The sequence below is a fragment of the Abramis brama genome (genome assembly GCF_963993115.1).
Source record: "Abramis brama genome assembly, chromosome: 9".
Taxonomy (NCBI): Eukaryota; Metazoa; Chordata; class Actinopteri; order Cypriniformes; family Leuciscidae; genus Abramis; species Abramis brama.
Genome location: NC_139971.1, coordinates 29,542,253 through 29,568,764, shown reverse-complemented (window position 1 = coordinate 29,568,764; position 26,512 = coordinate 29,542,253). Strand labels below are relative to the sequence as shown.

The window sequence follows — 26,512 nt, the reverse complement described above, 5'->3', positions numbered from 1 at the left end:
AATGGTCATGGGACTGACAAAACATTAATTCTGCAATATCTATATTTGATATGTTAGTAGTAATTTGATTTAAGGCTTTTCAAGTGAATACGTTTTTTTGTTTTTAAATATATTTTATAGAGGTAGCTGGGGCAGATTTCCATTTGTATGTCAGGAAATACTTGGAATTAACAGATTATTATTATTTTTTTTTAATGTAAAAATGTGTCCAAGAAGACAAAAAAATAAAATGCTTGCAGCTGGAGAGCTCAAAAAGCAATCTTGGCGAATAAATAATTTAGAGCTGAGATGACTAGGGGGAAAAAATTATATTCACTACAAAAATGTCTATGACTTTTTCAAGGTTTTATTAATTATCATGGTCTATTTCAAGCCTGGAAATCATAATTGTAACATTCCCTGATATTTCCAGGTTTTCCATAATCACGGGAACCCTGAATGAAATGCTAATGTTATATCTCAAGCCTGACAAAATGAAATAAATTTAGTAATGAGATACAAGCTTCTAGCAAGGTTTGTATTAATGAAAAAAGTGGATCCTATGCATCAGAATGCTAACCCAAGTTCACGAAATGGCTTTTAATCAAAAGGCAAAGGATGCACAAACACAATTTCACTTTTAATTTCTGCACTGTAGTTTGAAGCTTGAAGCTAGTAACAACAGCAAGCAGCGCTCTGACAAAAAGGTCAAAGAATAGCTACATAGAAAATGCATGAGTTATGAAGATCTGCTCCGAGGCTTTAACCCTTCAGCAGAGCATCTGAGGAAACATTTTGATCAAAAAAAAAAGAAAAAAAAAGAAGTGAGACAAAGAGAGAAATACCTGCTTCCCCTCGCAGTGCCTTTTCCACCGCGACACCTCTCTCCTCTAACTGCCTCTGTTTCTCTTCCACCTGCTCCAGTTGCCTCTGAATGATCTGAGGAATCAAAAAGCAGCTTCTGATTTACTTCACACTCTATTATTCTGCATGTTAATGGCTGAAATTCAACTTTTTGACAAACTCATGCAAACAAGTCATTAATATGCTTTCACCTGGGCTCTGTGGAGCCTCTTGAGCTCCTCTTGTTTGGCCTGCCTCCGTGCAGCTTTTTGTACTCTTTTTGTCAGCTTGGCGTTAAGTTCCTCCTCCGTGTACGTCTTCTGCAAAAGAAATTAAAAGTCAGAACATGCGCCTCTGTAACTTGTATCCGGGTCAGTGGAAGGAGGATCCTTGTCTGGTGTCTCATGGATGTCTATGGCAGGAGTTTGTGTAATATATTACTACAGCAGAATCTAAAACAGAGCAAAATGTCAAAGCTAATCCACTACTAGGCTGAAATACTTCTGACTTACAATTCTAAAGCACCTCTATTTTGGCAGTATAATCAAAAGTTTATATCACAGTACAAGTAACTTTTTATCACAGTATTGGTACTGTATATACCTCAATATATATCACAATATAGATTTTTTGCTGCAAATAAACTAATAAATGACACATACTGTATATATATATATATATATATATATATATTATATATATATATATATATATATATATATATATATATATATATATATATATATATATATATATATATATTTATATTTATATTAAGTATATAATATACTTGGAATCAGTGCAAAAACAGTTTCAAATTATGGGTAAAAAAACAAAAAAAACAGTACTAAACATTACAAAATGGAGAGTTGACTCAAGCTCTAAATTTGCAAACTAGATAGATTAGATAGACAAGATATAGCTAGACCACAAATCTTTAAAATCTTGATTTGTTACACAAATGCATCATTTACAAAACAGACAGTACCATGACTAATGTCATAAGCTCTTGTTGTCTGTGCATTTCATCACAATTGCACAGAGCCAAAGTGTAAGATAGAACAAAGTGTAAGATAGACAGAGACCAACAAAAAAAAACAAAAAAACATTGACTCTGGAGATGCTTCATGAAAGTCAGGTAAAAGCTATGAAATGAGAAAAACAGGTTGCATATGAACCAGTGAGGTACACAGTATAGAAAATGGTAAACAGCCAGAAAGCCTTTTGAGAATGTCATGTGATGCAGTTACATCCTCCAGCAGAAAGGGGGTGCTTTAGCCTTCACCATGCTGCAGAAAACTGTTAGTAATAAAATAAAGCAATCTCTGGACCAACAATAACAGACAGGGGTTAGGCATGACGGTGTGATACGACATGCGTAAAATAGGTAGACCAATGGTAATGAATGAACACACTACCTTTGTGGCATACGATCTCTTGAACGCCAATGCATGAGGTACATAAACAGACTTAGAAAAATAAATTGGAAAAAAGGAAAACAAACAAAACAAAAATGATGTGATTAGATGGGTTAATGTACAATTAAATGAAATCAGGATTCTACGACAACACAGAAACACAAACATTTAAGGACATTGGGATGAGTGCATAAGTACAAATTAATGTGTTTGTGTTTTGTTTAACACAATTATACTCGGGGTCCAAAATTAACATTTACCAGCCAACATTTTTCTCCACAGCCTCATGTGGCAACACAGACAGTATGTAAAATATTCATCACATTAACCAACAAAACTGGTAAAAAAAAAAAAAAAAGGCTAAAAAAAAATATCTATGGCCGAAAAGTTTTACATTGGCAGGTGTGGTAAAAAGTTACTTTTGGACCTTTTGGACTACAAGATTACTCTAAAAGATTTGCTAGAGGGTAAGAGCACACTAGCAACTACCCCCCTCCCCTCCCCCTAAACAACACTAAATAAAAGTATAATTTGGACAAACAGAATACTTAAATTATATTAAAAAATTACAAAAATAAATAAATAAATCACAAAACAGTTTCATATCCACTAGACTAGTTAAGAAAGATGAACACTGCACTCTAAAAGTGCCTTTTTATTCTATTAATTCTGGTGAACGCTATGACTTCTTGTTCTATACATCTAGCTCAAGTCTCTCTCTATTCACCTTCACACAAACGCACAAGAATGCTCGATTTCTTACAGGTTTCGAATGAAACACAGTGCAGAACAATATTTTTTTTTATGTTTTAAAAATATATATTTACTGTTTTTTTTTTTTTTTGGCATAGTGTTGCATTCGTGTTCTGTCTGAAAACCGGTAGTTGTTGTGCAATTGTACAATACATAAATCACTGAAATACCTCTTCCTCTTTTCCTTTCTCCTGTTCCATATCCTTCATTTTCACCCTCTTTTTCTCACTTTCCCTGTCTTTTGACCTTTTCTTGCCCTTTTCTGTCACTTGTCCTTTTTCCATAGCCCTGTCTTTTTCCTTTTCTTTGGATTTTTCATCTTTAATCGTCTCTTTTTTCAAATCTGACACCAAGTCAAACAGGTCCACATGGCGCTGAGAACAGTAAAAAATTTCATTAAAATTCGAGAAGCTTCAGAAAGAAAACAATAGACTCAAAAGAGAAAAAAGAGGCTCTTTAAATATTATATAGACTTACATCACCCTTGGACTTCTGAGAGGATCTTTCCAGAACATCGTCACAGGAGAGATCAGAGTCCTCAGAAAAGCTGAGATTTCTCCTCAGACGTAAATCTACATCAGTAAATTAAAGAGAACTTTGCATAAGAAAATCAACAGTTGAAAGAGACTGAGAAAACATGTGCAAGTTAGACTAAACTTAGCAAAATTCTGCAAGATTGTAACATAACCCATATGAGGATCCGAAATGAGCCGTACGCGTTTATGTCACAAGCTTCAAACCGGATTCGATTTTTTGACATGCGCACACTGCACTGATATACAGATTTTCCCGCTCTTGTCGCATACTAACCATCTACCGTTCTCTGTTTTAAAAAGCACACTTAGTGTTTATCTATTTTGAGTCCTAATTCGGAGACGACGATCACACAAAGCTTTGCACCATGATGCTTATATTCAGGGGTGCACATAATTTTTTTGGTCTGGTTCTCAAGGGAGCACCTGGAGATGGTGCTTGGTGCTCACACTTTACACAGCACACTTATCCTACAAGCTGTCGACATCACTTTCCTCCTGACTGCTCTCCTCACTATAACACTATTTGTTCACAGTAGAAATTAAATATATCTTTGTTAAAGCTGTATTTTTTTTTTAGTTTTTTTTTTTAAATTAACATTAATGATACAGACTACAACAGGAATATTAAGGCTGCTGTCACTTTAAGACCGAATGCACGGACCGAATATACTGACACACATCTGGTTTCTTTCTTAACTGTTCACTTATGACTTAACCGAGAGAATGCTTGCCGAGACGGGTATTTTGACATAATTTTGTGTGAGTGATTTAAATGATTATATTGACGAGACAAAACACATCCAAATGATAAACTTTGACTCTATGATGGTTAAACTTAGCAGTTAAACCGTGAATCACATGCATGCCGAACCGTGGGGCCTGGTCCGTACAGATCAACTGCGATCTGCTGTACCCCTAATAATCAATTAACACACTTATCATCATCATTGCTATCTTACCAGAGATGGAGAAAAATCCTACTCCAGTAAATAAACGTGTACCTGTCCCCAAAAATGCCAAAAATGTTGGTACTCAAAAGCATTTCCCTTCAAGTTTCTGCTGTACATCCTTTATTTTTACCAGGCATGTGCGCCTGTGCATCAGTTATGTGCACCCCGATAATATTTTACGCAATATACTTGCATGCTTATTACATGTACCACAATGTTACATGTTATCTTAGCAACATGGTAACAGTGAACTCCATTGAAACTACTTTTAAAGTGAATCTACCATGCTGAGTGTTCCAGATCGGTCACTTATGAGGTTCGATGCCAGTTAGGATGCTGGCTTAGAAAGGAGCTGCCTTCGTAGGTTTCATACTAGATTGTAGAATAAGAGCTAGGATAGACAATAATACATTTTGACAGGGATGGAAAAATCTGAATGAAAAAATTCCAGCAGACCTGAAGACCTGTCCAGAGGTGATTCTTTCTTCTTCCCTGAGTCAACAGTTGTAGAGCTTGAGGGTGTGCTTGGGCATGACTTGTCGTCTTTTTTCTTTTTGTCCTTCTTGTAGCCAGAGAACACCGCCTTCCACAGGGACTTGTGCTTGGGTGGTGTTTCTTCTGTGCCAGATAGTCTTTCATTTTTGGCTTTCTTTTCCTTTTTGTTCTTGCGTGGAGAAAACAGTGAGCTGCGTTTCTTGCTTTTGCCTCCTGTGGAGCTCTCTGAAGATGTGACTGAACTGTCCAAGGTCTTCCTGGCCTGTGTAGTTAAGAAACGGTCAGGGAGTATGTCTGTCTGCTTTTTGGACTCCAAGGCCTTCACCGCAGAGTCCTTGGGGGCATTTAATTGCTTTTTGTTTTTTCCTGTTGTCTCGGGAACATTCCAGGCTACTTTTGCCACAGCACCCTTGGCAGCCTCTGTTTCTTTCATCTTACTAAGCTGCTTGGCCATAGCATCTTTCAGAGCTTGGCTTTTCACAGACTTTTCCCGTGCCCTCATTCGCTCTTCTGCGATCTCCTTGGCTTCAGGAGAAAAATGTTGGGGATTTTTTGCTGTCCGCGAAACTCGTTCAGTAATGCTGGGCTTGCCATTTTCCATTGCCAGTGCCAGGTGGAAAGGAGGCTTGTCTCGGTTGACCTTGCTGGTTGGCGGGGTGTAAAATTTTTCCAGACCACTTGTATCTGGAGTGCGGTCATCGTATGTGTCTTCAACATCGTCAGCAAATGGTATCTCTTCTACGCACTCCACAAAAGATTTCCTTACTTCTTCGCGCCGTGGTTTATTCGGTTCCTTTACCCTCATCACAACAGGTGGGTTAGTTCTACGGGTCGGCACTGGATCCATAACTAATTGTGGTTGAGGGGGGCTAACTGGAGTCTTAGGTTTAGGAGGCGTAGTCTCAGATTTGGGTTCCTCAGTACCTGCAAGGAGGTTGTCCCAGGAGGCCTGAGGCCTTTTGTTTTGGAGAGCAGCTGGCTCCTCATTAGGTGGAGGTGGTGGGGGACTGGAAGGAGGTGTGAGCATGGTAGAATCAGAATTGTTGTAGCTGTCACTAGTTGCTGTCTGACTGGTAGTCACACTTCCATTAAGACCCAACCCTGAACTGCTGCTCAAGTCTTTCTTCTCAGAACTATTGCTCTTAGGTTCCACTGGAGATATAACCTGACCCTCCAAGGTAATGTTGATCCTGCGTATGATAGAACGTCCCGTGAAAGTAGGCTTTTGCTCTTCAGACAAGTCATCTGGGGTGTAAGACCTGGGAGATGATGATTCAGGTGTTGGAGCTTTCACAATGCTCTTCTCACCTGTTATTTTGCTTCGATCCAGAGGTGAGAGTCCTAAACTTTTTCTGATCTCTGCACTCTTCATCCAGAACTCTTCAATGAGGTCTGTTTTCTTGACGGGGGTTTCCACAGGTGCTGAATCATTCAAGGGTTCATTGTTTCGGTTCTCAGAAGCAGGTTTAGCTAAAGGAGTGGAAGTGACTGCTGGTACTGGCTGAGTTCTGACAGGGGAGCTTGTGGAGAGGGGTGAGGGTGGCTCATGGCAGGGTTGTGATTGGGTACACATTGGAGACAAAGGATTACCTGTTGGAGAACAAGCACAAGGCTGGACAGGTGATTTGGGAGACGCCGTCTCTGGTTGTGGAACAGGTTGGGAGCAGATGGGCGATAGCGCAACAATTTGAGCAACAGGAGAATGGGGTCTTTTAGCATCAGGACTCTGAGGTGGGGGAATGTTCAGTTTGGCATTACCAGGTAGATACGGCTCAGGGAAGAAACGTGCACCTGGAGATTTAACTAGTATTACAGGAGAAACTTCTTTCACCTGTATAAAGAGAAAAAGAATGGCAGAATTTTATAGTATGCAGTGGCTTTTGTTGCTACTTTAAATACAGAGCAAACAAGTGAGCCCAAGACATTTAGATCTCGCAACCCTGTATTACCTCCTCAATGGGTAAAGCAGGTTTTTGGATTGGAGACAGCACAAAGTCCACAATCAATTCCCTTGGATTTGCAGATGTTTTCTCTGCAAGGAAAAATAAAATTGGCTCAAATATTGATGGACATCGAAAATCCCCTTGAGTTGAGATTTTAATCATCAAAGTCTGAATAATTATGAAGCAAGACATTGATGCAATATGTTCAGAGACGCAAGTCATGCAAGGACATGAACATTTGCAATCATTGGTCTCAAACAAAAATGGAAAAGGCATGAAATTATATGATTATGATTAGGTTATGATTACCAGTGTTGAAAACATGTCCCTGGCTCTCTGGTTTGTCCATATCTACTGGAAGCGTCACCACTTCATCTATACAATGTGAACGAGCTTCAGCCTCTGCATCTGAGGGAATGTCCTCTGTGACATTAGAAATTAAAATAGTGTGAAAGTCTGTTCAAAATATATGGAAATAAATTTTAAAAAAGCAAGATTTTTGCAAAACCAAGCAAATTCTGTATACTTTTCTGTTGACAGTGTATTATTACAAATACTTTAAGTTGTCAACCCTGTTACCATCATATTTCCCCATTTTTAAATAATTTAAAATAAATTACAAAAAATGGTAAGCAACAAAGTAAAGTCAAAGTAACATCTCATGTTTATCAGTAGGAGACAACCTTAAAATATCAAGTCTGTTAACCTGATTTTATTTACTAAATCGAGACACAAGGGCTGGTATTGCCAATTAATCTGTAAAACAGGTAACACCTTAACCTTTCTAAAGGCGTAATAAAATCACAACAAAAAATGGCATATGGATTTGACCAACCTTGATCTATTTCGGTACCCGGCTCAAAGTCAGGACTGCCTGCTTCTGCGTCGTCATCCTCTTCACAAGGCTCTGGGATCACAGGAAAATAATAAGATGAATAAGTTGGGCAAAAGTCTAGAAAAAAAATAAGTAAAAACTATTCAACTATTATGAATATTAGAAGATCTTCCATGTACAGGTGTTAGCAGCACAAAACAGTTTTGTGGCTAAATTATGAAACAAGTGTGAAAAAAAAACAAAAAAAAAAACAAGCAAAGAATGTATCAATCATATAGCTAACAAATGTTAGTCTTTAGGGAACTTTAACTTAAACACAATGAGTGCACATGACAAAATGTTGAAATAAACAAATGATATTAGTAGTTAAACACATGCAAGTTAACAGTCAAATGCCTTGGGCTTAAAATCAGCAGCTGTTGAGAAGGGTTGTGATGTGGGCAAGTAAAGAGTTGTGAATAAAAAGCAATGACACCAAACTGAACATTACAAACATAAATAAATATGAAGACTTAACTGAAACACCCTCTTCCACTCACCATCATTTTTGTCAGCAACTTATATTCATTAATGTTAATATTTACACAAAAGTTTTGCCCATTACCAGCAAAACTTTAAACCATAGTCAAGGTTTTTTTTTTTTTTTTTACAAGCTTCAGAATTGTATGCAATCATTTTCATTCTATTTCTGTTTTGTATGCTCAAGGTTGTCACATTTGAGTTTTTTTGGCGTGTCCGCTCTCTGAACCGTGAAAATATCTAGAAATGTTTTTAGTTATTTTTGGCTTTAACTTCTCTGTAGCCTTGTGCTGTAGATAAAGTGCTTTGCAATTATGTAACAACAAGCTCCTTGTGTCCTCCAGAGATGCACCACAGACATCCTGGGACAGTAAATTTAGAGTGTACGAAATATTTTAACATTCTGTACACTGTTTTTTTATTATTATTAAAGGACATTTCATAATTTGTATTTTTTCAGAAGAATACTTAATGAACCATGTTGGATTCATGCATTAGTCAGTGTGTGTTTGGATCAAGCTGAATTTTAAAAATCACACCAGACGCTGTCTCACAACTCCAGCAGCATGCAGTAGTGTCGACTTTGATTGCATGTTGAAACGTCACATGCAAATACGTGTTAAAAAATAATTACAGCGGTGTTAAGTGTTCAATAGTCCTGCCATGCACTAATGTGTGTTTCTGTAAGCACTAATATAAGCTTTTTCCTCTCTACCTTCAGACATCGAGTCCAACCAGGCTCTGACAGCCTCATGACGTATGGATTTGTGGGAGGGGGCTACAATTAAATCAATGGAAAATGGAAATGGGAACAGGTACATGAAATGCATAGTCACAACAAAACACAAAAATACGTTCATTCATGAATAAATCAAAGAGATCAACAGAAAAAGGGGCATGTACGTAGTTAGCAATGCCCCAATATCCACAATGTTGATAAAAGGAGACATAAGGACACAAAAAATATAGGAGAACAAATAACATATTGTCAACAATAACAAACAGTGATATATAAAAAGCATCAAAGCAAGATAAAAGAATGCAGAAAGTATAAGCAGCAAGCAAAAGATTTGTGGATGAAAGGAAGAGGACAGAAGTTGTCCAACTGACCAGATAAATTCACATCAAAAGCGATCACACATGCAAATCAGACACAAATCCCACAACACCTGGTAACATTCATCTAGAGTTATTAAAATTCTGGCTGATGCTAATAATAATTTTCATGTTATTTTAAAATGTGAAAAAAAGGCTACAAGTGAATTTGGGCATCACAGCATTATAATGTATGAATGGATAATTCATTCTGAGATTAACAAAAGATTACATTTAATCAGTGTTTTTAAAAATTAACTTTAAGTTAGATGATGGCACATGGAAATGAGCATGCACAACTAAATATTGGCCGATACCAATAAACTTTTTTTTTTTTTTTACTCCAAAAATCCAATCACAAGGAAAAACATTTGAGATGCATGTTAATACCAGGTGTAAATGGGACCCATCTACCACCCCCAAAAAGCCACCAGGCCCAGGCATGACTCCTCCACATGGGGTTACCTGTGGAAGAGGTGGGCTGTGTGAGTTGGGTGTTCAGCGAGGGCTGAGAGCCTAAGGGTGACAGCGAGGGGCCCTCCACCACCCTTTCAGCCTGTTTGGATGTCCAGTGTTTGTCCATCTGGTTGTCCAGAGGGTCTACTGGATGAATAGCTTGTTGGATGTGCAGGTTCCCAGCTGCATGGTGGCATTACCGGTAGCCATTAAGGTGACAAGATCATTTTGTAGGATTAATTGGCGAGCCCATTAGCACGTCAGGAACAGAAAATCCAATTTGTTTGAAAAGTAAAAAGGTCCAGGTCACGAAAATAGGCAGCAATGTGAGCAGAGAGTGAGATTCAGCAGCAATAAATGGCCAGACAGAAACAGTAAAGACAAAAAAAGATAGGGAGAACATTATAGTTTAGAATAGACTGTGTAAAGTGCAAAGTTAGTACATACTTTCATGGAGGAGCCTTTGCATGCTACTTTTTTAATTACAGCAATAAAAAAAAAGCACCATCAACTCCATGGGTGCTTTCACACTTGATCTAATGGTTTGAATTTGAGTAAACTTGATCAGAGTTCAGTTTATTTAGTCAGCATGAAACTGTTGAAACTAGGATAAACATTGTGCCATGAATTAGCAAGTTATAGAAGGCTTTTCAGGCCACAAATCACCAACATTCACAATGGATTTAAAGGAGTAACTCTAACTGTAACCATGGTATTGTGACAGAAATAGTCAAATATATTTTTACATTATTCATTACATGGTTCGTACATCATTTTGGAGAGTTAAAATTTAGCACTTTCAAATGACTTTCAAGTGCTTCACACTTTTTTACAGCACTTAAAAGCTCTAAATATTATCCAATTTAAATGTTATTTGGTTACACTTCATTTTAAGGTATCCATGTTACAGTGTAATTATGCATTTAAGTACTGCGTAATAATAATTAACTACATTACTATAGGACTAGGGGTTGGTTTAGGGTTAGTTGCATGTAATAATGCATAATTAACAGTTATTACTACAGTAACTACATGTAGAGCCCAATTTATACTTCTGCATCGAACTAGGTCGTAGGCTGTGTAGCACGCGTACCCTTCGGTGTACCCCGACGTGCACCTCTCCAAAAATGTAACAACGCGTCAATTCTACACGGACCGCAAGCGCTGTGATTGGTTTGCTAGAACCCCTCCTTCGGGTGTCACATGCTCCCTCTGCGTGTGTAATTGCACGTCAACGCGGACAACGACGCAGAATTATAAATGAAAACCAGTAGAGGCTCCGGCGTAGGTCCGACGCAGAAGTATAAATCAACCTTAACGTGTAACAAGGACACTGTTAAATAAAGTGTTACTGTACCGGTTATTTTTTATGCGATGACCAAAAATAAGATATCTTTTTTTTTTAAATCCCAATAAAAATGTGTTTTTTACATACTGTTGTTAATAAAAGTTCATTTTATTTGCATCTCAACTCAAGCTCAGTGCTTTACTGTCAAATGTGCATTTATAGGAAATAAATATGTAATACCATTAGTTAATGCACTTATTAATGCAAAATAATAGTCATTTTATGATTAAATGACCTTTCTGATTAAAAATCCCCCCACCCCCCAGAGCTACCAAATCAGGTGCTGGTGCCACCATCTTTAGAGCTTTGTGGCACCGGTGCTATTGCTCTCAATATTAGTCTGGAGCCCTGTAATGATGATATAATTTGCACATTATAGTAGGCCTTTAATGCATTTCTCATACCTTGTTGCAGAAATGTCATGCACTCTTGCATACATTTTCGGCAGAGGAAAATGCTGTGTCTATAAATGGGATAGTTCACCCAAAAATGAAAATTTTGTCATTTACAAATCATTCAATCATTTACTCACTCCCATGTCATTCCAAACAATGGAAGTCAATATTAACCCAAATGGTTTGGTTACCCACATTCTCCAAAATATATTTATGTTCCACAGAAGAAAGTCATACAATTTTGGGGTGAACTATCTCTTTGAGGTTTGATAAAAACTAAAACAGTAAAAACATTAACAAAACAAGGAAGCTGGCATCCCTGTTACCCAGATCATCATCTCTCCCTGTTACCAAGCTCAGTTTCAAACCGTTCATCTGTTCAAACATCATTCCAAGTGTGAAAACACCCTAAAATCTCATTCAAAACACCTCAGTGGTGTGAATGCACGACATTTCAACTCAAATTAATATTTTAACAGAAAAAAGAGCAATTAACATTTAAGTTCATGGTTAAAGGTCCACAGCCTTATAAAATCTAGAAAAATCAAGAGCCAATTAAAAGAGAAAAGCAGGAGAAACAAGCAAATTGTGTTAGCTCAATAATTCTTCATTTACAGATGAAGTTACCAGGTATCAATAAGTGCTTAAAGCCAAACGCATCCACAAGCATCACTACCTTTAAAATTACCCGTATCCTCTTCATTTGCAAGACTCTCCAACCAAAGACCTGACTGAAGCTCCCTCTCCCAGGGCAAATACTCTCCCGCTGTCATCCCATGCAATTACCCCAGCACACGTACATACACAGACACATACACACACACACACACACACACACACACACACAATGGAAAGACGGAGCAGAGGATAAAGAGACAAGTGACAGGTAAAAGATGGGGAAAAAAAATATTTTCACAGTACAGGATGACACACAGAAGGAGGAACCTCTAATAACATTCGGATACAGGAGTACTGAGGACTTCAACATCAGCCACAGTACCACCAAACTATTGAATCTATAGTACCATGGTAAAATAATTTGTAAACCTAATGATTTTAAGGTCAGCATTAAAATGTTATGAGATAAAAACATTCTGATTGGTGAACAAATGGTTCTTATGAGTTGGATGAACAATAACAAATTCCAAGTTATTGGGGTAAATCATTCTATTGAATGCTCCAGGGAATCTGTCATTGGGTACTGAATTAATATCTGATTCACAGCAAGTTATCAAGACTTTCATTAATATCTGCCCATAAATAGTGATAACTATTACCATATGTTTACTTTAGATTTGTGAGTCATGGTTGTTTAGTTTATAGTATGTCTTAACCTATTATTTTATTGATTGATTGTTTGATTGACTGTTGATTCATTCATTTTTATAAATAATTATATTTGGACTGATGTAATATGACAGTATAATACAAGTACCAAAAAGTACTACATATTGATGTCTAAAAATATAATACCATGGCATTATAGAATCCTTGATTTCAGATTGGTTGACAGATGTTCCTGTGTTTCAATAATTCAAAGGTCCATTGTCAAATAGTCCTTACCTATTTGTTAGCTTTCACCATGTACAATACTTTCGACTCATTTCAAAAGTATGTGTTAAAGAAAGTTATAAAAGGTTCTTTTTTTGAAAGAGAAATACAAGACACAGTTGGATGAGGAAAACTAGTTAATTTGCCAGATATTCCATAAACATAAGAAAATGCAGAAGGTTGAAAAGGAGAATAACAGGAGCACATTAGAATAAACAAGTTTAGAATCTCTGAATGATTCAGAGTCTCACTGATGATATATATCAGTGTAAAAAGATATATATATCAGGGGCTGAAGCTCTGGGGTTAGAGCAATCTCTTAGGAAATCTTTTCTCTAACATTTTTCATCAGAAAAAAGTCTTACTCAAAGAGAAAATGTAATTTCAGAAGTTCTCTGTGAATATGAAACAGCAGACAACCCTGGTGAACATAATATCTAATCGGGGAGCTAGACGCCACATACATAAAAATGATATGAAGTGGAAAGAGGAAATGAGACTCAGCAGAGCAAACACATTACAGTCTTTCTAGTCCTTTAGAATTATCTGCTAAACAGAAAAAGAATAGAAGCTACTTCAAGATTGCCTTCTAAAATCAAATGAACCGCCTTCAAACGGGCCTTTCTGTCCAGGACATCCATCTGCGGCCATTATTCTTTGTGTAGAGACACTTTGATCACCTTCACAAGCACAATGAAGCCAACAGCACCAACACGATGCTTACCATCACTTGATTCCTCCTCTTCCTCCTCCTCGTCTTCATCTTCATCATCTTCCTCCTCCTCTTCGTCCTCGTCCATCTCTCCATCACCGTCATGAAGGCCATCGTCGTCTTCAGCTGCACCAGGTTCGCTTTCTCCCTTTAATTTAGTGTGGAGCTCCACCGCCTCTTTCCAGGGCACCCCACCCAGATCGGATGGGGCGGTCGCTTCCGGTTCTTCATCCTCTTCCTCCATATCAGACTCTGAGCTGCTGCAGCCACGGAAGACATGGATGTGTTAAAAATTAACAAATGATGCCTGGCTGCTCTTTTTACTCGCAAAAAGCAAGTTACCTACACTATCGTTTAAAAGATTGGGACAGGTAAAATTTTTGAAAAGAAGTCTCTTTGAGAAGGGGAACGAGACACCGCGTCTTGGAAGCGAAACGCCATCAGCGTGACCGTGTCGCCAGCCAATGAAATTGGAGTGTGTACACATGTGCTTCAGACACCAGTGATGCTGATGGCGTTCCCCAAAGCATCGATCCAAGACGCAGTGTCGAGTTCCACTTCGAAAGGAAACAGTTGTGCTGGTTAGTATTTTTTGTGGAAACGGATGCTTTTTTTTTCAGAATTCTGTGATGAACAGCATAATGGCATGTAAATATGATCGATTTGATCTCATTTGATCGATTTTATGCATACTTATATTAAGTAATAACTGATTTAAAAAATTTAAAAAATATATCTTTATGACCCCAAACTTTTGAAGGTAGTGTACACTAGATCTAAAATAAGATTAGGGAGGACAGTTATAGTACAGACATAATATGGCACTTTATTTTATTCATAAGGGATTAATTGGATCATGAAAATGGTCACTAAATAAGGTCTCTATATCTCTATACATGGTCTCTATGTCTCTCTATAGACTTCAGGACACTTGCCTGCATATTTAAAAAATGTTTTGATTTCAAGCCAGAACATTAAAAATTCAACAAAGGAATAAAAAAAAAAAAACTGGCAACACAATGTCCTCAAATTGTAGTTAAGAGAGGCTGTCCTTGTTACTCAAACTCACTTTCCTCGAACAAACTATCTGCCAAATTTAAATGGCAACTCATATTTATCATATGAGACAGGAAGTAAAGAACATGGAGAATTTTAATTTAAAAAAATACACTTTGGCCACATATTTTAATTACAGCAGAATTATAGTAGTAAAGTACTACAGTACGCACTTATGAACGAACCCTGTTTTAATTTGTAACATGTAATGGTCGTTAATCATTTTCATTAATACTGGTGCTCACGTTATTAGTGGTGATAGTAACTGCGCAGCAACACCCTAGCACAGTGTAACCAGCATGATATAAAGAAGAGAGAGATACCTGGATCCCTCCTCGATGTCGGTGGGTTTGTCTAACACGCTGCTGAGGTTGTGCTCGGCCTGCGTCTCCTCAGGCACCTCCTCCAGCTCCTCCTCTCTCATCATAGACAGACGGTAGTTCTCCAGCTCGATCCTTTCCGGAGTCCCTTTAAGACGTTTGGCCACGCTGGGCTCCGTAACCCCGTTCACCTCTGTCACTGTGACGGACAGAAAAGAAAAAAAATGTAGTTAATGTAAATAGTTAATATTTAACAGATAGGGAGAGGCTCAAGGCTGGTGTGTAGGGGTGACACTGTAGTAATTAGCATATTAATTGTAATGATGCTCATAAATTCTTAATTTTGTTGGAGCAAAAAGCATTAGGTGGTAATACAAAGATGTATAAATCCATTTTAGTTTATCATCTGCCATAGTAACTCATATCTAGTACTGTCCATCCACCCCACCTCCTTTCATTGTTGTTTTGAAGCTAACATTTCTACATACCGATGTTCATTTGTACTCAGACAAATAAAACAAACACAGTCAGTCAAAGTTCTCTTTCATTTTTATTTACACAAGCAATATTTGTTCTTCATTATTCAGCATATATACTAGATTTAAATATCACGTTGTCAGTAAAATACCCTTAAATACAATCGTTAAAGGTGCCATAGAATGGATTATTTTATTATTTTATAATGTTTCCTGGGGTGCCCTTATAATGCTAGTATGTTTTTTAGATCAAAATTTGTTATAATTTAGAAATAAAAGGCATATTTCCTAGCCTGATTTCATCCATTGATTTGAACACTCTGTTTGAAGGGGCGTGTCTGCTGTGAAACTTCAGTGTTGTTGCCCACTGCTGTGATTGGCTGACATGCTTGCATATGAAATATCTGGCATTACATGTAGAGCTATCTGGAAAACTTTTACTATTACAGCTTTTATATGTTTTTACTATAACAGCTATCGGGATTAACGAATCATGAGAAGTTTTTTTTAAAGTATTTAGATCTATTCCCATCACATAAAAGGTTGCAGTGATGAGCACTGAGCAGATGACAGCCTGTTGATCGCGTGAATGAAGATCTTATCACTGCAACGCGATATACTGATGCATAAACAGTGTTGAACGACTTTGAAAGAAAGATTATCTGTCTGAATTTGAACAATTACACATCAGAAATTCACATAACCCACTGGTTCTCCAGAGGCTCGGATGAAGGAGCAAAAAAATATTTTTGTGTTCATTTGTACAACCAAACACTGAGCAACTGCCATGCTTCGTTCGCTCGTTTGCAAGCCATGATGTCTCTCGAGGAAAAAACAATATCGCGCTGGATCTAGATAACACAATGTAAATTATCGTTAATAAAATCCCTACTTGCCGCTTGCGGGAATATAACGTTAGTTGAAATTGCCCCCTTCGTCCGTTTGAGACGCCGAGAGAAGCCTGGCTGCTTGATATTGTTGTAACAGTCCGTGGTGAAATGGGCAGGGCAACTAAACAACTTCGAATTAAACTGTAGCGGTATCCGATTATAGATAGATAGATTATAGATAGATCTGCCATTTTCCCTATGATCCTCCTCCTGCTTGTTTCTTCACCTGCAGAACTTCTGATGATTCGGCTGTGCAGTTTCGCCTGGCACTGAGCATGGGCTGGCATATGCAAATTTTTAGAGGCGTACATATTAATGATCCCATCGGTTTCGTCACAGTTGGTGTTATGTGGAGATTCGCCCGTTTTTCAGGGGTGTTTTTCAAAAACGAGATTTAAATAAGAAAGAGAAAACTATGGTGTTTGAGACTCACTGTATGTCATGTCCATGTACTGAACTCTTGTTATTTAACTATGCCAAGATAAATTCAATTTCACATTCTATGGCACCTTTAAATAATAAATACAGTGATTACCTTGCCTTTTATCCCTTCCTATAAAGCACCCCAGAAAAATATATTTTTAAATATTAAAGAACTTTGTTTTAACATTAATGAACAGCTAGACAAACTAATAAAATTGTAAAACTATCCAGTTAAGTAAATCCCAAAACCCAAATCAAGCCAGTGAGAACATTTTGTGCATGTAATTTAACACAAATCATGACTGTGGTGGAAACGGTTACAGGGGTGAAGCATGCAACATAAAACTGAATTATGATCAACGTAATCTGAACTCACTGAATAATGAATATCCCTCAATATAGATTATGTAGTGACAGACCCCATGAATAAATAGTGTGTCATGTTCATTTGATGCATATTTATGATTCCAGACTAATCTTATCCTTTCACTCAACTGCTAAAGGAATAATAAAATATGATTTCATATATTGGACACATTTCACCAACAAATCTAAAAGCATAAAATAAATTGTTAAAGAAATTTAATTAAAGAAAGTATACAAATATATATTTTGCATAAAGAAATTGATAATTAGTAATTAGATAATTAGTAATTAATAATTCGTTTTTAGACAAATTATATATTTTTAGATCAATTATATGCAGTACTGCAATGAAAAAATAAATAAAATAATAATGCATTAACAATGGCCCCTTTTCTTATTTTTTTAGGCATAGTAGTATTTTTTTTTGTTGCTGTTGTATCATTAAATGAAAATGAATTAAAATGAGTACAACTGAGATGGAAATAATGTCTCAGTACGAGAGTCTTAAACATAAGCTTCATCTTCTTTATGCAAAATATAATTTCTATTTTCGTTTTGAGGTGAAATATAACAGGAAAATTCTTTATGAGATTTAACCTCTAAAATGTATATGATTAATGTTAATTAAGATGCCGCTAAAACCTCTTAAAAACACTATAACCATTTATGCTTCATATTTTTCATCCTAGGTAGCACAAACTCACCGGAAGGTTTGTATTGTAAATCATTCTCAGTGATACACACATAACAGATGCCATGAGCAGTGGTGTTAGTATGCAGAGAAGAATTAGGACATGAACAATCACTTGGACAGAGATGCAAGGATTGATGGGAGTGTAGACCAATCACAGGCACAGATGCAGGCACTAGCTCAGCAACAAGCTGCTCTGATAGGAGAGGGGAAAGGTAAAGCTTACAGAGTCCACCAATCACAAGCACTGATGCGAGCACTATGTTACAAAATGAGCACAGATCAGAAATTACAATCACAAACTTAAAGGCACTAATCACAAATCTACACACAAAGGAGAGCAACAAAAACAGGCAATAAATCATTTTTATAACATGCAGGCAAAAAAGGGTTAACTATTATCGCACTTAAGTTATTTAATAAATAACACTAATGTTATTTCTAAGTCACCAGCTTCATACAGCTCTAGATTATTTAATTAACAACAGTACAACTTAACACAATTAATTTACACACTTTTTAGCCTGAATGGTTTACTCATACCCAAAAGAAGAAATCTGATAAGGCTGCACCATTAAGAATAATATACATACTATACATCCAAGCGGTTTACAAAGAGTTAATCATTTGTGACATTAAACAAGCACACAAAACAAGCACAATATCACTAAGTCACAGCATTTTCGGGCGGGAAGCGCCCATATTAGCTCAGAGGCTGGAAGGGGGTCATGCTAGAGAATATTGAGCAGGAGGTTGAGAGTAAAGCAGGAGAGCAGATATACGCAGTAGGCGAGGAGGAAAGGAGAATCTAAGGGATTGTGCGCCACCTGGTGGCGGGTCCAAGACATCGCTCGTCGCAACGAGCGCATGGTGCCCCATACTCCTCGAGAGAGGCACAGGATGGGGCCTAAAGAAGAAAGGCGGGTACCTGAGGGGCGGAGTTCCACAGGGGCCTGAGAAGTTATGGCTTGGCCTGGGGCGTCCACTGTGTTGGGGGTTACCGCCAACACCTGGGGCTCCTATGACCGCAACAAAAACACATGAAAGTGTATTGTAGTTACATCAAAAAGAATGTTAAAATAGACTATGGGAGGTGGGAACACAGTGTCAAAAAAAACTCTCTCTGATACAAACACAGAGATTATTTTTTTATATTATTTTTTTATATTTTTCCTAAACACAGAGATTAAAAGACATCAGTACCTTGGGGTTTGAGGGAGCAGTGGCAGGTGCAGGCCGTTTTCTCTGTGCCAGACCAGAAAGTCGGTAGCAGTAGTGCGGTTTACAGTAAAACTTCCCTACAAGAACAAAAAGACATTAGCATCCGTTTCAGGACATAAATCAAAGAAAACCCTCAAACGAAGTGATGCAAAATGCAGCCAATGCGTTTGTCGTGGTTGATTTCCTCCTAACGTGCTTATCTGTAACTACGCCATGTGGGAGGTTATGAAACGGCTCATAGTTAATAAAGAATCGGTGATCGTGCAGAGAAACGGTCCCTCTGTTTCAAAACAACAATATCCCACTGTGTTGGTCACAAAGCTCATCTCATGACAGCAAACTATATGAGCAAGCATTTATTACAGGAAATTAAAGAGACTGCTTACATTCATCAAAAACGTTTTAAAGAATATTAAAATTAGGGCTCATAGACACAAGAAAAATATAGTTTTATATGCAAAAATGATGGTAACTTATAAGTAGCTATGAATAACGTAATCAGGAGGGATATTCAATAAGTTGGATTTAATTTGGCTTTGATTTCATACCGTCCTCAACGTCGAAGGCGTACGAGGACAGGCGGAGGGTGGTGCCGCAGTAGTCGCACTTGAAGCAGCTGCGATGGAAAAACTTTCCTTCCGCGCTGAGGCGCTCCATCACGTAGACGCGCTTCCGACAGAAGAAACACACGTCACTGCCACCGATGTTCTGAGGGAACTCCTTTCGCAAGGAACCCTGGGGAGAGAAAGACAGAAAGGTGAGACATGCTGGTTCAGGTCTTTTTTAAGTGAGAGCAAGGAGCGGCACCTAAAAGCATAGACATCTACCAAAAGAGACAGACATGCACCAAAACACTGCATGATTTTCTGAAATCATGAAACTGGGTTTATAAATAAAAATCCTTTAGAAATTCTAAAATGAGAGAAATATTTGAGAAATTTTAAAATGATAAAAATACATTTACAAATGATAACAATTAAATAATTTAATAAATAAATAAAACAACAACATGTGATAATAGTAAAAGCTCAGCAATGATACAGTGAACCTTTCTCACAGGTCCTTTTTTCTTGGAACAAAAACTGTTGCAGCAAGAGAACATGGATTTATATACCTGAAACAACATTTTACCCTTATGAAAACTTAAATCATCTTTGTTCTTGTAGGTGTTATTCCTGTAAGGTTCTAGTAAAGTTGCTGTAGATCCAATTATCAGTGTACTGAATCATCTTGATCACAAGTAGTTGGTGATACCCAGTCCTACAAGTAGGCCTTGTACCAGGGTAAAATGTGCTATACAGTCTCAGTGATGTACACCAATACTACAACACCCACACATCTTACCAAATCCCTTTTCTCAAGCAAGGGCCCGGGGTCATCCTTAGCCTGAAGCTGATTGGCTATTTGCTCAGCCAGTGAGCTCACATCCCCTGTGTACATCTTTGCATAGTGTTACATGTAATGAACAGAACAAAAGAAAAATTGAGGGGTAACATTTTTATAGTTTTTTTGTTATATACTAAAGCAATTATATGTGTTTTAAGACAGTGAAGGATTATAAATACAAAAACAAAAGTTAAATGCAAATGTTCTTGCATGGTTATTTGTGTAGATGAGAGAAGGCACGAGGTGTAAAGCTATTCAAAGTGCTAAAACAGGACAAGACAAGTTGTGAGAAAATGGTAAAAAAGGAAAATGGTTAGCTGATATAAAAACCTTCAAAATGACACTTTTACACCACAACATACTTCAGAAGTTTGTTTCAGAAGGTCAGTAAGATTCTTTAAAAATAAATTAATGTTTTTATTTAGCAAGGATGCATTAAATTAATCAAAGTGACAGTAAAGACAGTTATGATGTTACAAAATGATTTATATTTTAAATATAAATGCTGTTCTTTTGAACATTCTATTCATCAAAAAATACTTAGCAGCACAACTGTTTTTGACATAACAATAAGAAATGCTTCTTGATCAGCAAATTAGAATTATTTCTAAAGGATCATGTGACACTGAAGACTGGAGTAATGATGCTGAAAATTCAGCTTTGTCATGACAGGAATACATTTCACAAAAATATATAAAAAATGAAATTGTAATAATATCTCAGAATATTACTAATTTTCAAAAACATTAAAAAAATCTTACCAACCCCAAACTTTTGAATGGTAGTGCTTCAAGACAATGAAGAGTAAAAAAAAAAAAAAAAAAAATTCAGAAAAGCATTGCAAACTAAATTGGCGGCAATTAGTCTCAACCTCAGACATCACCCACAGACCGTTGGCTGAACATGCATATGGCACATAAAAATAAAAATAAAATAAAAAAGTCTCGAAGTCATCATCTGATTGGTTGAAATCTACAGGATTTCCAGGAGACGCATGTCACATTCTTTAACGGTCCACTTGGAAACAAAGATGCCGTGATGCCAAACCCCCTTATGGAAGAAGCAAGCCTTTGTGTTTACAACTGTGACAATGAGCGCTTATCAGGACCAACTAAATGCTGGATTTTCAAAAGTATGTGTAGGTAGGTGTAGGTCTCTTATTATAGGGACAACAACGTTACATTTTCGCACCCCTAAACATGACGGGGAACAAAACGAACTGTGATTGGTTGCCCTGGGCCAATAAAAACTGCTGTGTCCAGACCTTCTGCCATCAGTTGGAAGGGTCTGGCTACGTGAGACTAGGTGGAAATGCACTTCAAGATCAACTTGGGCTCACAATGCTTTTGGGAAACACAGCACAGATTAGTTTCCGGAAATAGCTTTCATGCAGCTCATGATGAATATAGGTCACATCCAACTAATAGCGGTGTTAAAATGTATGGCAACATACAGTACTTGTCCATTTTTTGTTGTATTATTTGCTTCACACACTGATGCACACATCTGGTTATATACAGGTGAAGACTGCAGTGAGATGCCTTTAAGCAAAAGGTTCACAGAGTGGCACCAACACATCCATGCACACAAATGACTCCAGAACACAGCAGTCATTCAATGCATCATTGCTACCTGCCGGAAAGAGCCGGAGGAAAGCAGAGGGCTATCAGAGCTCACATCACGCGCTCTGTACCACTGCTCTGTGAAGAAGTGTGATGGCTTTTTCTTAGACTTTGAAAGATGCAGAGACAGAAAGAGAGATGAGGGGAAAGTAAAGTTAAGATGACAGATGAAAAGCAGGCAGAAAGACTGCAAATCAACCGTCTTAAAATGAATACAAGTTAAATACAAGCTAACCTCCATCAACAGCATCTGTGACATGATAGAAAATAACAGTAATTATTATAATAATAGAACTTGCAATAGGAGTCTATGGGGAAAATATAAATATATATATATTTTTTTGATTTAACAAACTGAGTTATTTTCCATTTAAATCAACAGCATCTCTACATGAAGCTTAACTTTCATTATAAAACAAACATGTCTTGTAAATTCTGACTAAACGAGCCACATTCGCTTCAATGTAGAACGCAGATAAACACACCTGTCACTGCTTGCATATTACTTGGTGGAAGAACTGTATATTCCGATTATTATTAATAGAAATAATGCAAAAAGTTAGTGAACATTGCTGCAATTTATAACACTACTGTTCAAAATTTTGGGGTCAGATTTTTTTGGTAACTTTGTTTTGCTTCTTTCAAAAACATAAAAAATGTACTGAGCTCAAACTTTTGAACGGAAGTGTATGTTTGCTGCTGCCACCATTTATAAAAGAGACAAGCCACAAGAAGTCAAGTTACAGTGATTTTACCACACTTAAGGAGTGTTTTAACTGTGAACTTGACATGAATATTAGCTTTATTTAACCTAGAACATTTCCACTCCATCTTTGCTAAAATTGTTGTGATAATGACAAAATAGTGCTTAACTGCTAAAAGTTTAGGGCTGTATATGAATGACATGTTGTTTATTAAAAAAAATTGTGAAAAAGAGTGTGTTTTCAAGGACACCCGGTGCTGAAAGTTCACCTTTGGCTTTGCTGGTTTGTCTTTAAACTGAGAGGTTAACCTCTCAGCTCGCTCTTGAATGCTGGGAATGTGTAAAGGCACGTGATCATCAGAACACAAAATCTGCCTCTGCTGTGAGAGAGATGCAGTCTTAAAGTCATGGAGTTAGGACAAGGATTATCACCGTTTTTAGCAATACTGTGAAATCTTTTGAGTCATATAGAGTTACGTATAAAGCATTCAAACCATCATACTGTAGGTTAGAGGAACTTTGTGTTTAAGATGCAGATGAGACGTCCATGCATGTCTCTCCATGCTCAGGCAGAGCTACCTGATGCTGAAGGTCAGAAGGAAAGAGGGATTGCTCAGGGCGGAGGCCTCGGGTCAAAAGCCACTGCTCAATAAAGAACCGTGATGGCTTTTTCATAACCTTCACAAAGATGATGTGAGGGAAAAAAAACTATAAACTTCAATACACATAGAAAAAGGAAAGGTGGAAATGTTTAAGATAACTCAAGGCCACAACTCAACAACCCTCTACAATGCGAGTAAATCACTCGGATATGCGAACGAATTTCACACTAGGTTACTAAAAAAAAACAACTTTAATTAGCCAATGCTAGTACATCGCACGATTTCACTCGCCTGTGACTGAGTTAGACTAGAGGCAAAATATAAGTTAAGCGCAGATATAATTGCATTGCCTGCTGAGCTTTATGCACCGTCGCTTGGCTGAGAGCGCCCTCTGTCGCACCATCACACACAGTGAGAGAAAGAGAGAGGCTTACACATGCCACGTAAAGAGAACTGACGCGCTAGATCTAAATGCAGGGCTCGACAATAAGGGCTGCCCGATGGTCAAGAGTTGATGGAACTGTCATTGTCCCGTGCTGCATCGTCATGAAAGTGTATTATTTGCATGTGTTTTTAAGCCTTGCCAATTTAAACATACAAGCACAGCATACATTCAAGTGCGCGCCCAGAAAGCCACGTCTGACGGCATGCAAATACTGAACCGAGTTCTCTTTCGCATCTTCTTGCGCTACAACGGACAATTTCACACAGAATCATTTTAAAATGCCTGTCGTAGCGAGTATCCTAGTAAACAGTCGGTTATGTCTTAAGTGAACGTAAACAGTCGAGAAAGAGAATGCACGTGTAAAAGTGTCCGTGCATTATGTCTTAAAGTGACAGCAGCCTAATATTCCTGCTGCTGTTTGTGTTTTTTTAATGTAAATCAAACAACAAAAGATTCATTGCAAAAATCACTCACTGCTCTTCACTGAACTGTTGTAAATTTATTAAGGATTCATCTATATTTACTTTATACAGTTAAGACTATGCAGTGTTATTTTACATTTGATTACTTTCTGTACCTAATCTAATTAATCTGTATCTAACTACTGTTAGATATATCTGAAAAACCTGAAAAGCACAAAATCTTTGTTCTATTGGTTGTAGTTTGATTATTTGTTCTTGTTTTATTTAAGACTGTTTACTTGTACTTAATAATGTCTGAAATGTATATTTTATATTTATATAGAATATATATATTTTTTATTTGCATTGTTCTTGCATTCCATGTAAAAAGTCTGGCGAGTGAAATGAAAAGAAAATGTACTAGCCAATGGTGACTCCAACTTCACCGTGTCCGTAGAGGGTTGCTCAAGAAGAAAGCATTCAAAATAGAGTGTCATTATTGTCTTTAACCTGGTGGTGCTCTTGGCCAAAGCTGTCTGATATTGTTTATCATCATCCATTAGTTAAAAGCATGCTGTTTTCTCTTGAATTGCTCTACCTGTGGCTTGTCCTTCCTGTCAGGCTTGCCTTTAAACCTAGCAACTAAAATCTCCGCTCGCTCTTGAATGCTAGGGATATGTATGCACTCTGGCTTGTCCACATTAGGCAGGTTATCTTCCTGTAAATGGAGAGGCTGATGAAAGCACAAACTATATTGCTTGAGTTTCATATCTCATTGCAATTGTAAATCTGTGTAGTTTTAAAACTGAAAGCTAACAAATGAATCTCTTGAAATAAAGCATTGTTAAAGAAAAATATATTCCACAAAATTAGTTAAGTTAAGAGTAGTTCTCCACACACACATGCATGCAAGTTATCAAAGATGTAACAGAAGTTCAAAATCTTAAAAAGATATTTTGACAATGTTTTACGAAAAGCCCCATGCAGTTATCAAGGTTACCCTGTAACAGACTGAAAGGTCCTGGATCGCATTCGTTTCATCACTACCACCATTACACTTGTTTATCTCTGAATGATGAACATTATGCTGCAGAGAACAAACAGAAATCAGTTCCACCATCATTAGCTAGAGTATCTCAGACTAAACTATCAAAAGGGTAACACCCCTATATTTCTAAAACAAAAATGAAACAAATGCATAGTGATTCATTCCATTATTTACATTAAAATAATTCAAACGAAAACGCAATATCAACTTTATCAAGCACCATAAAACAAAATGACCAATTTTTGGCTTACAGAACTGTATTAAGTTGTTCACGTGAAGGGGTGTGCAAAATGACATATTTCCAAAATCAACTAGCCTGACGAATGCTTGAATGACTAACTACCCAGAGCTAAAAGTATAAAAACGAATCAGAAACATTTAAATAAACTACTCAACTATTAAAACTCATATCTAGTCATACGAAGAATGGTTTCATTGTCTTTTTATTACCCATTTTATTGTCTTTTTTATGTTATAGTCTTTTTTTTAAATTTAGTTTTATTTCATTTAGGCAATAGCTCCAACATGAGCAGCAAGTTGAGAAAAAAAGGAAATGTATTATTATTAAATAATAAGTAGGGCTGCCCTCTTATAGTCGACGAGAAGAGGATTAGTCAACCAAACTTTTATACGTTTTATTAAAAAAGGAAGTGGTGAAGTGAGGGACAGAGTGTTAACGGTGGGTCCTTGTGGTAATTACAGTATGTGGTGCAGGAAATCCAAACGTTTGCCTATCATCCATCGACATCAAATATGGCTTATCATTTGATACATGTACGTAGTAACAACTTTACATGGCAGTTCGCTCTAAGGTCAACCTAGATAAATTAGCGCTATTATTATGTGCATATCCGAGTGTTAATTCGGAGTGTGGAAGCTAAAGTATTAGCACGCTTACTGCATGACATGGAGGAGCTGACGCGATCACTTGCATTTTCTCCTGATAACAGCGGAAACAACTTAAAATACTCCGTCATTTTTGGTCATACAGATTAATGAGTAATGTATCAATCGAAACTGTAAAAAGTCTATAC

General features: G+C 37.2%; 1 protein-coding gene across 17 annotated transcripts in view; it reads right to left on the bottom strand.

Moving 5' to 3' along the window:
- The window catches only part of mical3a (microtubule associated monooxygenase, calponin and LIM domain containing 3a), a 98,082-nt gene that overhangs the window by 16,422 nt on the left and 55,148 nt on the right, over positions 1 to 26,512 (bottom strand). For 5 of the 17 annotated variants that reach the window (XM_084124391.1, XM_084124379.1, XM_084124394.1 and 2 more), the window contains 17 exons: positions 19,820 to 20,006; positions 19,254 to 19,348; positions 18,979 to 19,069; positions 15,208 to 15,403; positions 13,841 to 14,088; positions 12,242 to 12,331; positions 9,832 to 10,005; positions 8,987 to 9,049; positions 7,753 to 7,824; positions 7,227 to 7,340; positions 6,924 to 7,006; positions 4,936 to 6,805; positions 3,471 to 3,565; positions 3,164 to 3,367; positions 2,241 to 2,291; positions 1,035 to 1,142; positions 825 to 918 (listed from right to left, as the gene is read on the bottom strand). In XM_084124391.1, the coding sequence (XP_083980517.1) occupies positions 825 to 918; positions 1,035 to 1,142; positions 2,241 to 2,291; positions 3,164 to 3,367; positions 3,471 to 3,565; positions 4,936 to 6,805; positions 6,924 to 7,006; positions 7,227 to 7,340; positions 7,753 to 7,824; positions 8,987 to 9,049; positions 9,832 to 10,005; positions 12,242 to 12,331; positions 13,841 to 14,088; positions 15,208 to 15,403; positions 18,979 to 19,069; positions 19,254 to 19,348; positions 19,820 to 20,006 (3,835 nt within the window). Of the gene's footprint in view, positions 1 to 824; positions 919 to 1,034; positions 1,143 to 2,240; positions 2,292 to 3,163; positions 3,368 to 3,470; positions 3,566 to 4,935; positions 6,806 to 6,923; positions 7,007 to 7,226; positions 7,341 to 7,752; positions 7,825 to 8,986; positions 9,050 to 9,831; positions 10,006 to 12,241; positions 12,332 to 13,840; positions 14,089 to 15,207; positions 15,404 to 18,978; positions 19,070 to 19,253; positions 19,349 to 19,819; positions 20,007 to 20,615; positions 20,712 to 22,289; positions 22,389 to 23,251; positions 23,363 to 23,561; positions 23,661 to 25,028; positions 25,149 to 25,430; positions 25,518 to 26,512 lie in introns of all 17 variants that reach the window. The other 12 variants (XM_084124378.1, XM_084124387.1, XM_084124388.1 and 9 more) reach the window with 6 other exon arrangements.